At 37.8% G+C, this 14,423-nt stretch overlaps 1 protein-coding gene across 3 annotated transcripts in view; it reads left to right on the top strand.

The window, feature by feature from the left end:
• Nucleotides 1-11,775, top strand: part of JAKMIP2 (janus kinase and microtubule interacting protein 2) — a 134,426-nt gene extending 122,651 nt beyond the window's left edge. Inside the window, exons 20-22 of one of the 3 annotated variants that reach the window (XM_019739109.3) lie at nucleotides 1,898-1,963; nucleotides 4,174-4,244; nucleotides 11,233-11,775. In XM_019739109.3, coding sequence (XP_019594668.2) covers nucleotides 1,898-1,963; nucleotides 4,174-4,224 — 117 coding nt within the window. In that variant the 3' untranslated portion in view covers nucleotides 4,225-4,244; nucleotides 11,233-11,775. The remainder of the gene's footprint in view (nucleotides 1-1,897; nucleotides 1,964-4,173; nucleotides 4,245-11,232) is intronic. The other 2 variants (XM_019739110.3, XM_074313733.2) reach the window with 2 other exon arrangements.
• Nucleotides 11,776-14,423: the final 2,648 nt, after the last annotated feature.

The raw sequence follows: 14,423 nt of genomic DNA, 5'->3' as shown, positions 1-14,423 counted from the left end.
TAACAAGCAGCTGGTACAAAATCCAGATGGACTGTACAAGAAGTAAGAATCATGGGGTCATCGGAGATGGGGGTGAATGGAAAAGGAACAGGGGTTACGTTATGACACCAGTAAGAACAATTTGTGGGGAACTTGACACTCGTACACTTCAGATGTAGCCAGGAGCTTTGTGGACCTTTATAGGTTAACAGATGACTCAAGTTAACAGCAAACTCTAAAGACGTTTGTCCCAGAAATGATAAATATATATTTGTGTGTTTCAGTGCCCCTTAGATTCTATAGTAAAGATTTGGGTTTTGACCCCAGAAAGAGTTTTTAAAGCCTTGAATTATAGACTCTGTGACATCATTGCAGTATTGCAGGCATCCTTTCCTGCTGTCAGGGAATGAAAGGGTCCTCTGCATAAATTTATTAGGCTGCAATAATATTTAATTAATTTCAACAAATCAGGAGTTCTGCCATGGAACCACAGAAGTGTTTATTTTTAAGGTAGACAAATAGTTATCTACATGTATTCTGTATTGAAACCTTGGGGTTTCTCTTTAATCAGATAAGGTACTTCACTCCCGAAGGAGATGGTTTTATCTGTTTTGTTTTAAGTTACCCAGTCTGAACTCATAGGTACATTACATGTCTAAGCCTCGGAGACATTTTCTATTTCCCAAACAAACGCCCATTAAAATATTCCAAAATTATTGGTCACCCCAATAAATACATAAAAAATATTCCAAAATTGTGCACTTTAAAATAAATAACTTTTTTAATGTCCAGACATGGCCAGATGTCCGCTGGGGGGGGCAAAACCATTCCCAATGGAGAACCACTGTTTTAGAGAAAGGGAGATATGATTTCCAAGTTCACGTATTTTTCATTCTAGCTTTCCTTCTTTTTCTCCCACATTGAATTGTAAAAACCTCTCTTTCTGTATTATCATCCTATTTGGCTTCAAGTGTTTTATTATTAGCCTCTGGTTCTCCCTTGTCTAATGATTGCCAAAAGAGTCATTAAATAACAAACCTGCACTGTGTGACCATGTGCTATAAACAGAAAAGGCCTTTACACTGCCAGAGAGAAATTGGAAGACTTTTTTTCACTTGCAAATAATTGTCTACATAATGTTGATTTCAAATCTGTGCTATTAAAGTTACTGGAATTTTATTGTATAGTTGATGGATAAATTAAAAAATAGCCCTGGAACTTTTTTGTCTTCAGGATTACTTGTGCTATTTTTACTATGTTTGCTTCTTCCCCCCCGCCCCCTCCAAATTTATCAGTTCCCTCCTTGGAGTTTTGTGGCAATGTAATCTCTACTTTGTTTTATGAGAACTGGCCAATCGTGCTTTGTGAAGAAATTCTACCCTGGCACAGAGTTGAAATAAGGTTGAAAAGAAAGGTTAGCGAAAAACAGTGGGACTGTTTACATTTGTGTGAATCAGCTTTAGCCATTTTTAACTGTAATAATAAACAACCAGAAATCTCAATCCAGATGGTTTACAACAAAGTTTGTTTCTTGCTCACTAGACCTGGTTCATACTGCTGTCTCTTCCAGGATGTGGCACAAATCACATCCCACTGGCCAAAACAGGTCCTAAGGTCAAACCCAAGGACAAAGGGGTGAAGACTATACCTTTCACAGGGAGGAAATCTGCAGGGATAGACCCAGTAGAGATAGGTAGCAAATATTTTTTAAATATAATCAATGACAATGGTTTTCCACCATAAATACAGGTAATTTTGAACGTGTAAAAATGGGTATGGAAAAATGTATATGTGATGTTTCCAGCTGCTAGTACTAATGTTAATGTTTTTATAGAAAGCTTTCTGTTTTCGGTAGCTGAACAATCTTTTTGTTCAACCTAGTACCCACTAATGCCTTCCCTTTTTTTTCTTTCTTCAGAGAATTCGTGACTTGGAAGATAAAACAGACATCCAAAAAAGACAGATAAAGGACTTAGAAGAAAAGGTATGTGTTAATTTTAACATCTATTTTAGTCTTTATTTTTCAGTCAGAAAACAATATCGATTTTACTCTCCCTGTGTTCTTTCTTTCTTCTTGGTTTTTGTGTATTTTGCATAGGCAGGTGTAGGTGACGTAAACTTCACCTTCAGGCCCCAGGATTCCAGCAAAGGTTCTGCCTTAAGCAACCTAGACTTGCCATTTTGCCTTTTGTGTTAATTCCTATTCTTTTTGATAAGTGTTTTCTTTCCTCAGTTTCCTCTAATTCGTCTTCATTTCCTTTCCAAGTTTTTTTTTTTTTTTGAGTTTTGTTAGTCTTCTTAGCTCTTTCTTTTTAAAATATTTTAGCACCTTTTTTAAAAATTTCCCATTATTATTCATAAAACAACCTTTGTTCTTGTATTGCAGCTTTACTTCAGTAATGAATTCAGAAATTTAAATTGATATAGGATAATTATGCCCTCATATCCCATCTTCATTTCCCTTCCCGCAGTGGTCTGAAAGAGTCACTTCTTCTTCAAAGTTTGCTGGTACTTTTTTGGGGGGTAAAGTGGTATAGTTCTTAAAGAGAGCATTTGAAAATGTGTGTGTGGTGGGAGAAGGGAGAGGGCTCACACAGGGATGCTGAACAAGCTGCAGTGCATTAAACAACAGAAAATTATCCGGCCCATGGTAACTGGGAGTCGCCCTGCTGAAGAACAAAGCAAGGACGGCAAGAAGTTTTCTCTGGAGTCCCAGTCTGGTTGATTGGAAGTAGCTGCCTGCATACCTCTGTCGCAAAATAATACGGTTGTTTTGCATTATCTTCCTGGTCACTCAAGAAGAAAATAGCAAGCCATCTGTCATTTCTGAGACAATGATTAGAATTTGGTTCATCCAAGTTGCTCTATAGTTGTCCACATATGTGAGACCACAGGGAGTTGGTAGGGGCCGTTCACCAGGCCATTAGCCAGACCATCAGTTACCTGGATTCTGTGTAGGCTGGGTCTTCAGGTACTTATTTGACCTTGGGTAAGTGACTTCATTCACCTCCTGTGTCTAAGCCATCACTATAAAATAGGGACGCTAACACTTTCCCTCAGTTCCTCTCATGGGTTCCATGAGGTCACACATGTGAATATTAGGAATCTCTAAGAAGATGTAAGTCAAATTTAAAAGTATAATTTTTAAAGTTCTAAAACATAAAGTACACATCATCTGCAAAATTTTAAATTTGAATTTTCATTTCGCAAGTGTGCTATTTACTTCTATGGGATTGAACAAAGTAAATGTAAACCAAGGACTTAGTCTAATTTCCCAGTGTTTGGCATGAAGACTGTAGAAGGAAGGGTTTGCTCCACGGCTTACCCGGTTATCAACAGACACACCTGATGTCTTCCATTTTCCATATTTTTCAATGATGAGCTCTTGGCTCTCGTCATTTTCTCTGCTAATTATTAAATAGTCCTGGGGCTGGCTTAAGGAGGAAGTCACAGTTAAGACCTTTCTGCCGCAGAAATTTTCAGTTCAGTCCCCGTTTACCTGAGGAAAACAAACAAACAAACAACAAACAAAGGAATTTTTTTTACATCCATCTTCCTAGAAAATTTAGGAGGAGACGGGTTAAGATTATGTTCACTGTCAGAATTCAGTAGGTCTGACCTTCCTAAACATTTATGATAATGAGATAGTGTGCCTGCTATAGTATAGGTCCCATCCCATCCTTCTCCATCTTCAAGGAATGAAAAAAAAAAAAAAGACAGAGTTCCTGCATCACAGACTAATAGAATCGTCACCAATACATGGCTCTTAGCACCATGTTTATAGCTTGTTCATACAATTTTGCCATAGTGAAGAGATTTATAAGCAATGGCATTAAAGGAAATATGCAAACCTCTTGCCCAATATGAGAAGGTCATACATGTCCCTTATTCGAAGACGTCATGTGCAACAGAGTGCTTTGAAGAGTGATAACGAGGCAAAAGCCTTCCAGATATCTCTAAGACACCCCCCTCAAATTTCTAAAATTATGAGTAGATATTAGTTGACCACCAGTTGTCACTGCATTGCTTTGCCAGTAGACAAATAAAAGGTATGTTTTCTTGAAAGAAAAGATACTTGGTGTGTATGTGAGAAGTGATCGGACTTGATCAATGTGGAAAAGCTGAGGGTTTGTACTACCTGAATGGCACTACAGAAATTCAGATTTACATAATCTTCTTCTTTTTCTTCTGCAGTTTCTGTTTCTATTCTTGTTCTTCTCTCTTGCCTTTATTCTATGGCCTTGATGTCAAGGTGCCTCTTAAAGGTAAGATTCCATTTAATTCTCAAAATGTGGTTCTAACAGGTATTTGATAAGGATGATATATATATCTATATATAGATATATATGTATATATATTAGATATATATGTATATATATATACATATATATGTATATAGTTACTTTGCCCATGTTTTAAAATTATACACTTGGTTTGACTGGCTTAAATGCCATAAAATGAGAACTAGATTTAATCCATTTGGGTGTTTGGTAGAGAAATAAAGGAACTATGAAGTATAATGGTAACTAGTAACTGTTTTGCTTTGGGAAACCACGATTTCTATATAGATCTCAGAATTCTCATCGTAGTCATTACACAGAAAGATTGCTTCTACAGCTGCAATGTGAAGAAATAAGAGTATATTTTTAGTATCTTTTCCAGCTTGAAAATTCTGGTTGCTGTGAATCTTAACGAGCTAATAATGACTGATTTTTTTTTTAATCCTTTCTTTCCATCTCTCTTTATCAGAATTCAGGAAAGCAGGCTATTAATTAAAACTGGATCTTGAGTTTTCAAATAAGATAATTTTCAATGTCAATATAGAAAAAAAAAGAAGAGTCTTATTGCTAGATTAGTAAGTCCATATCTCATGAATACATATACTGTGAATAATCTTAGACAATGATTCTCAGGTGCTATTAAAAATACAGGTGCCATGGCCTTCCTCAGACTTAACAAAGCAGGTTACTTGACATGGAGGTGAGATATAGGATGGGAGAGGTGGAGAGTAAGAAGTGGTCTATCTTTTTAACAAGCATACGAGGTGATTTTGATGTCCACCCAGGTACAGAAACCACAAATCTCAATACTATTATTTTTTAATGAGGAAGGGCTAGCTGCTATTCTAAATCCATTTATCACAGTCTGTGTCAACTTTGGTTATCCTATTAAGTTAGAGTATTCAGGGGTCTTTCCTGGAGTTCATGTTACTTAACATTTTCTCTAGCAAATTGATAAGGGGAAGAGAGACACGTTCTCTCCACGGGTATCAACGCCATTACCTGCTTGTGGGACAGACAAGCAAAAGGGCTTTAGCATGTACAAGGAAGGAGTTAAGCAGATATGCCCAGAATGTTATGTCCTCATATAACCAACCCTCTGGCTTTATTCCTTCTTCCAAAATATTTTCTTTTCAGACTGACAGTTGTCTTTTGTCTGACACAAAGATTGGTAGCCTTGTAGCACATACAGAAGAGGACTGAGTCTCTTAAATTGAATGAGAATATCTAAAGTGAAATGGGTGAGATTCTCTAAGAACGGATCATAATGACCAGCGCATCAAAAACTAAACAGTCCTGATGATAAATAATAAATAAATAAACAAACAGGGCAAGAATAATAAATAAATAAACAGGGCAAATAAAGTTCATGAGCCACAAGTACTACCGTGTTTCCCCGAAAATAAGACCTAGCCGGACATCAGCTCTAATGCGTCTTTTGGAGCAAAAATTAATATAAGACCTGGTATATCATATCATATCATATCATATCATATCATATCATATCATATCATATCATATCATATACTGGGTCTTATAGTAAAATAAGGCCAGGTCTTATATTAATTTTTGCTCCAAAAGATGCATTAGAGCTGATGTCCGGCTAGGTCTTATTTTCGGGGAAACACAGTATGTGGTGACTTAGGAAAGAAAAATCCAACTTAATAAATACTAGTTAGAAAATGAGTAGGTTTGAACATTAACATCAATAACAGTTAACACTTATGTGCCAGGTGGTGTTCTAAGCAATAGATACAAAACCCCCTATAAAGTCAGTGTGTTGTCATTGCTTTTTTTTTTTACAGTCGGAGGAACTGTAGCTTTTGAATGTTCCCAAGACCATGCAGCTACAGTTGGCAGGACTAGGATTTGTACCCAGGCAGCCTCACTCCACATTCTACTCTTAACCACCACATTGCCTCACAAATGAAAGAGGGCTTTGCTCTTGCTTTTTGAGCATCATTTATGTTCATACAACAACCAGAGGTGTCGTCCACCATTTGTGTAGTACTCCTTACTTGTTGGGTTTTGAAATTACAGTGTCTTCATCTCTTGACCGTTTCCCATTTTTATGTAATTCCTTGAGGAATATATAAAATTTGATTTGTTTTTCCTCCAGAGTAGCACATAATGGACACTTAGTAATTGTTGAATGAAAAAAAACATAATAATAACGTAGCAAACTAATGTGACAGTATATCTGGGTGGTATAAAATATGTCCAGGAAAATGGCTGAGTAGTTTAGAGTGTACAGCCTTGAGGTTAAATATACTGTTAGGTTGGAATCCTGCCATTTACTAGCTAGCTATGTCTTGGTAGAGGTTTAATTTATCCGAGATGAGGTTTTCTATTCCATAAAATGGTTATAATTATATTACCTACAGCCATGGTGTTATGTTAAGAGAATTAAGTGACATTAAGAACGTAAAGGCCCTTTCACTTATCCAGTAACGTAACACATGTTAAAAGGCACATAATTACCGTATTATTGTTCTGATCCAAAACAAAACTTAATAAAACATAAATACTGTATTGTAAGAACAGCCACAGTTGATTAGTTACAAATTCTCCATTAAAATAGGCAAATGTTTATTTCTTATTACGTTTATGTTTTATCAGTTGCTCCTCCCACCAATGCCCATAGGTGGCCTATGGAAAACAAATGGCAATATGAGACCAATCTCTCCTACATTTGTTGTTTAGAATAGGAAACTTTTGCTCTTTATTTTTTTACTTTGGTAAAAGAAATCTATGAGATGAATTATTGTACGCCAGTTCATCAGTCCTTTCTTTGTGTAAATATAGCCATTAGCCTTCATTTAGTCATGCTAAAATTGTTTCCCTATGTCACCTACATTAGACCATTAACAAAGCATAGAGTAGGGCTCATGCTTTATTCACCTTTGCATCTTTAGTGCCTACAATAGTGCCTTATATGTACTAGGTCCTGAATCAATTTTAAATTGGCAGATGAACTGAAGGGCAGATGGATGAATGAATAGATAGCGGGGAAATAAATGTGAAAGCAGATTTGGGACATGTTAGAGCAGAGCCCTGGATAGCATGGTAACGCAATACCAAGATAACTCTCCAATTTGTTCTTTACGTGTCATTTGGAGAATTACTTAAAGACAGTGAACAGAGGAAAACAGATGCATTCTCCCCCACTCCATAGTGGAACACCCTACTAACTGGGCTCAGTGCTTCTCTTCTAGACACTCTTGTAACTCATTCTCCACATAACCGCCCGAGTGAGTTTTAGGAAAGACAAATCTAACGTAACCATGCCCCCTTCTTGGGAAAGTACCACCCTTAGGGTCATATCTCAGTTCGTTCATGTGGCCAACAACGCCCTGAATGGTCTAACCTCAGAGAATCCCTCAGGCTTCCTGCAGCTCCTGGGTCTACCTGGATGAGCCGAGTTCCCTTCTGCTTACCACAAGTCTCTGCCCATGCTGTCCTGTGCACAGAACTTTCCCTCCTGCTTTATCTAGTAAACACCTACTGACTCATCCTTCGATCTCAGCTACTTGTGACTCCCTCAGGAAAATCTTCCTCGATTTCGCTCCTGGCTAAATTTTACATGTATTGGTGTTTTTTTTTGTTTGTTTCGTTTTTTCAGTTAATGTCTCTCCCTCATTATGTGTAAGATTCATGAGGACACAGACCATACATGACTTTATTCACACTTATATCCCAACTACCTAGACCGTGCCTAGCACATAGTTGACAATCAACACATACTTTTTTAATGACAGTGATGCTTTTATGATGAGGAAGAGAAAGAGGGCATCCTGTTTTGCAGTTGAAAAAGTACATTTCATACCCGTTGTTTTATTTAATACTTACAACAACCCTGCAAAATAGATACTATTATACTTCTCCAAACATTAATTTCCTAATACGAAACATTAGCAAATAATAGCGTTATTTTTCTGAGGATTGAGCGATGTAAGTCAAGCAACCGATATAGTACCTGACACATGGAAAGGCTCATTAAAAGCATTTCTAGGACCTGCCAAGCCCTCTGTCTTGGCTCATGCCTTCCAAGACATGCTTCCGTCTCCCTGAACCGCATTTCCCACACGACCACCAACTGGTTAATATCCATGTGTCCTTCCCATCTCAATGTAAAATCAGGGACTCAGGGAAGTTTCCCCTGATCTTATGGCTTCACTTAAGTTTTGTTCATTGTTACCTGTCTTCCTCACTAGGATTCTTATAGGCCAGTTACCTAATGGTCCTCACTGTCCATTTCCTCATCTGTAAAATGGAGGTAATAATAATAGCTACTATTTATTGAGTATTTTGCTATATGATAAATTGGGTATGAGGGTTGACGGAGTGAAAGGTGTCAGAAATGGCCCTTAGGACTCTAGATGGTATAACTGATTGGATGGTGGTTCCCTTTGCAGAGTCATGGAAAGCAGGAAGAGGGAGTGACTGCTGTTCGTGATTTTTGGTTATTTGTGGTAACTAAAGAATGAGAGTTAACTACAATTGTTAATCAATATGCCTCTAAATATGTGTCCATAAAGGACCTGAAAAACCTTCTAAAAGTTAGAAAATCCTAAGGAATAGTGAACATAAGTAGCCTATCAATTGATCTCGACAAATACTTGCCAAGTGTCTTCTATGAATCAGGAAGGGGTGGGTACTTGGAAACTAGAGCCACGAGTCAGAAGTGACATCACTGTATTCACTGACGTAGAGTCTGGTGGCATGTAGTAAACTCTCAGAACCGATAGCTACAATCACTGTTTTACAGAAGAGAAACGAAAGCCCAGCGCTGATAAGCAACCCATTCAAAAGAATCCCTACAGTTCTGTAATATCCAGAAGGGCTTTCCGAATAAAAGATGTATTTGTATCCTATACAATTTTAAAGTGTACTGACCTTGGGCTCATTGAAAATTTTTCATCTGTGGTGACCTGTTGGGTAACACTTCAGTTATTCAGAATGCCAATTTGCATAAATCTCGCTTTCCTGTAGAAATCATAGTTCCCTTTAAAGGTACCTAATCTATAGAAATTTAACATTCTGGGAGACAGCCTTTAAGTTCCTTTGTTTTTTTAAAACCAACATGGTTTTACTCAAATGATGGGCTTTACCCCAGTTGTGACAGGCAGAAATTATGCATATGTGCTTTGAAAGAGAACTTAGGATTTATCTCTGAGAGTATACAAGGTGGATGTTTACAAGTAAAAGACTTTTGTATTTACATATTTATTTTATATATACAAATATACACATACACTATATATAGATATACATATATATGTGTGTATATATATATATATATATATATATATATATATATGCGCACACACGTACACATACCTTAAAGAGTATTTTATATACATTCAGATCAATTCTCTTCTTTACCAGGGAATATAGGAATATTATAGTTGTAACTAGTTGTTTTAGGATCTCATCCCATTGGGATGTATAATAAATATGAACGTAATCTATTTCTCTCAAAACATGGCTTTCAGTCAGGTTTTGTCTTTTTTCCTTCTCTCATCCTTTAATTAAATCTTAGGTTGGCTCCCAAAATGTTCAGTCACTTTCAGTTCTTGAAAGTCTAGCTCAGTTTAAAACTTCTATCTCAGACTCCTCCTCCTCAGTGGAGGAGGAGGTTCACAGTCTGGCTCTAAGAGATCTGTTTCCTTTCCCTCTGAGACTCAGTTCTTTAGGAGGGCGGGGAAGAGAGAAAGGGACCCATGTCTTTCAACTCCATTGGCACGGTTGTGGCCATCTCCCTGGTGCTGATGCCATTCCTCCAACTATGACCCACTAGCTCCCGATGTCTTTTCTATGAAAGGTGAGGGAAGACTCACCATTTGGGGGAAATGCGAGTATGGATGAGTTCCTCAGAAGCTATGCATAGCATGCTCACTGCACTATCCCCTGACTGGCTGTGGCCCAGGCTCTTCCACGGCTTCTCTGGTACCACCATTGGTACCAGCCACAGCTTCTTGCTGGGAAGGAAGCCACAGGCCCTGTCTCTGCCCACCAGCCCTGTCCAGTTCTCTGCCCAGATAGACAAAGGAAGATGAGCATTGTTCTGTGTTTGAGCAATAGAATGTGTGTCTCCTTTGTACAAGCACCACCAATCTCTATTTATGCCCTCCCCCAGTGTACTCCCGACCCAATGACTGCACTTCCTTGCTACTGGTTCTGCTCTTTCATCCTAGTCTAACCTAATCTTTTGGAGCAGACCGAAGTGGCTCCGCAGATGTGAATTCCAAATATTTCTGACTTGCACTTGTGTCAGAAATGTCTTAGAGTCTTTAATTTGCCTCTGTTTGGTGGACTAGAAGCACCTTGGGGTTACTAAGTGCCGTCCTTTCCACCACTTCGCATCCTGGTCACCACTTCTGGGGTACCACTAGAATCCTGCTACAGAATCAGTATCTTTATTTTCTAGATGGGGAAATTAAGACTTAGAGAAGTTAAATAACTTGTCCTGGGACATACAGTGAGAAAATGGAAATCCCATTTGCTCCATTCATTGTCATTCAGACTCTAAAAGCCATGACCTTCAGCAGCACATCTTCTGTACGATTTCCAGCTTTTATTGGAAGAGAACATTATGCCCTAAACTTTTACCCAAGTGAAAAAACCCAAACACATGGACTTAACGAGAAACAGAACTAGGAGTCCTGACTGGCATAGCCCAGGGAAGTACCTTTTCAGGGACATTTCTGGGATCAACCAGGAAACGTAGTGGAAAAGTTCACAGGGAATCCCCACGTCCTTGAAATAGATACTTCTGTTTTCTCATTTTAAATTAATGGAATTAAGCCTACAGACTTTCTTCATATAACTTGCACAAGATCGTACAACTCAAAGAAGTGGTAAAGAATAAAAAATATTTTTTCTTTAAAAAAAAAAGAGCTTGGGTTGTTTGGGTTTTTTTGTTTGTTTGTTTTACAGAATGGTGATTAAAGAATTTTTTCCTGTTTTACAGAGTAACCGAAAACACGGATAAGAGCCCACAAAGGCAAATGCTTCTAAACCTTCAAAGATGGCAGAAATGTTTACAGCAGTGAGAGGGAGATCAAAAGCTAAGAACTACCCTGTAGCCAGGACTACAACTGTGTATTTTAAAGCCATTATTCAAGGTTTCTTACTTGACAGTTCCTACATGACCCTGTTGAAAATCTACAATATATGCTGCATTTAATGAAACCTGTATATGTCAACCTAGAAGAAAAGAACTATAAACATATATTGTGTAAAGAAAAAAAATTCAGCAATGGAAACAGTTTCAGCAGATCAAGCAAAGATGTGTCTTGGGCATGGAACCAAAGTTACAAAGAAACATTCTACCCCTGCTGTGCAGGGGGGGTCATTTTACTGTAACACCACACCCCATGGAAACACTAGTCCTGAAATATCATTTTAAAAAAATCAAAACAAAACAACAACAAAAAAAACACGGGTGGGTGGGGAATGAAGCACGAGGAATACCTATAAGGAGCTATTTACAATAAAATGTTTCATTTCAAAAGTCTGGTTTCTTACTACAGGGATTTGCTTTTCTGTCTTTATTATTGTTTAAAACTCAGGAACAGAGACATCTGCAATGTGAATGGGAAGAAAAGCACTCTCCAGTTTGTTTTTCTGCAGAAGGTGGAGCTGGTGGAATGCTTTCATTCCACAGATAACCGATGGGAAGTGGATCACAGTGACCCCGGCTACACTGGCAACCAAGACGAAGGACCCAGGCGAATGTAACATTAGAAGTAAAAGCAGATTTGATGCTTCCTTGACCTTCTGTCACATCTGTGTTCCTCCTCGAACAACAGACTGATCTTATTCATATTGAAAATTAAGAAGATGATGCTCTAAATCACAAGCTCCCTAACTTAGTTCTGTTTAGAATGCCAGCATCTCTAAGGGAACATGGGCCAGAGAGCATCTCTGAACTTTTCAGTTTCCAAAATACTGGTTTTCAAATGGCTGCTTACAATTGCCTGCAGATAAATGTTATATGATTTGAGTAAAAACACCATAGAGGCGATAAGCAAACTTCTACCAACTATTGAGTTCGCGACAGAGATGTGAATATTAAACTAAGTTATGATTATTTTTTAAAATGTCCTGATATGCCTAGAGCACTCGGACCTCTCATCATATAGACTGATAACATTTTTTTCCCAGAGAGCTAACAGCAACAAGAAAGCTCTGCTATTTTATACAGAAGTAACATTATGTTCCTGATAGGTTGTTTTCTACCAGAGACAACTAGAAGCCTGGTACTTTTCCTAAGTTATGTAATACCAAGTCTTGGATTCAGGTCTGAGAGCAAATAAATGTTCCTGAAAACCTAATTTTACAACTCATTTACTGTAAATAACAAAACAGCCTCAATTTTTCAAGTTGTCAAGGTTTCATTTACAGGGCTAGAATTCCTATGCATAGAGAATATGTAGGGAGCCAGAAATTCTTTCTATGAAATGCTACCCAAACCAACCCAACCCTCCCCCCACCCCCATACATGAGTTCAGTATCTTACTCTTCAGATTTCCCCCCTGGCTTTTTCAAAGCCAGCACAATAGCTGAAGAATGTACAAGAAAAGCTAGAATGCTGGGGTCCACTTTTTGTTCTTATATTTACTGCTGACACAGGTATCTTTGGCCCAGTCACTTAACCTCTCTGTGCCTCAGTTTCCTCATCTGCAAAATGAGGTTAAATGCTTTTTCATAAAGTTTCTTTTTTGCAATTCTGGAACAAGAGGTGCTTAAGGTAGCACAAAGTGCTTTGTAATTATTATGACTGCTATATTATTTGAATTTCTTGTATTGTTGAGAAAAAGTCCCCTGTGTAATAAAATAGTGCTTCAGTTTGGTTAAATGTAAGCCCTGCGGCACTGAAACTTTACCTGGGACATTACTAGCAATAAAGATCGAGAGATCCAAAGCCAGGGTCTCTAATAACCTGTAGTATGTAGATCATCTCATGATACTGAACAAGGTAGAAGAATGTGTCCTTTCAATGGTGAGCATCTCCTAGCTCTCTTGACTGCATATGCATGCCATAATACAAAACCACTTTTACCAGAGGAGAGCCAACCATCGAATTAAGGCCTGGAGTGAACTGATAGCATCACATAATGAATCTGATGATCCCTTTCATTTTGGGGGGAGGTCCAGTGATGTGTCCTACAAAATAATAATCCTTCTACTGGATTCTTTGTTCAACTGGGTAGGTTCCCAATTACATATGAATAATAGAGTCATTGTGCAGGCATTGTGAAAGATGGTGCCACTACAGTCTGTGACCCGACAATTTCAAATTCAGAAGAGATAGACGAGGGTAAGTTACTGTCCTGCATCTTCAACTTTGCCACTGCTCTTCATTGGCCATTCCAGGGTCCATCTGAGCAAATTCATACTCCATCTCCTCCACCAAACCTACTTTCCTTTTCTTCTTACTTTCCCCACCAGGAAACTTGTAGTTTAAATTTTATTTCCAAGCACTGAGTAATTTAAATGATTAGAAATATTTGTGAAAATACTGTTTAATCATATACGTTATGTGCTGTAAATCTGATTGCATCACACACACACACAAAATCATACCTGAGAAATGACAGCTCAAACGACGATCTAAGCATCTTTAGGTGTGTTTAGGGCAAATGCGAAAGGAAGGGTTCTTGTTAAAATCTAGATTAACAAATTTCTCTAGCTTTTAGGCTAAACGGTGATGTTTTTACCAAGTCTTGCTCATGATCTTCAAAATTAACATATTATTGGTTAAGGCCAAGTATTTTATAGGTTATCCATTTCCACAATTATAAAAACATCAGCAAAATTGTAAATGTATGTTGCAATCACTCATGGATCCATGGAAATGGATCTTAACTAAAAGAATGCTTCCCTTGTAGGTGATGTTTAACAATAGTAGAAAGAATGTCTCATTAATAGAGAGGTTGACTGTGGCCCCACTTCTTACAAAAACCAGATACTCCCCACTCTTATCTTTAATTTCTTCATCTTAACTGTCCTGATACATTTGGCCAATGAGGTAGTAGCAATCAGAACAGTATTATTCAGGGTTAATTTACTTCATTTTTTCTTAACAAAATATCACCCCTTGGAAAATAAACATAACTGACAATATTCAAAAGTAGTTTGAGGTGAAATGAAAGCCCC

Source organism: Rhinolophus sinicus, chromosome 5 (assembly GCF_057876585.1).
Source record: "Rhinolophus sinicus isolate RSI-liver-muscle chromosome 5, RSI-T2T, whole genome shotgun sequence".
Lineage (NCBI taxonomy): Eukaryota > Metazoa > Chordata > Mammalia > Chiroptera > Rhinolophidae > Rhinolophus > Rhinolophus sinicus.
This window is presented reverse-complemented; position numbering and strand designations above follow the sequence as displayed.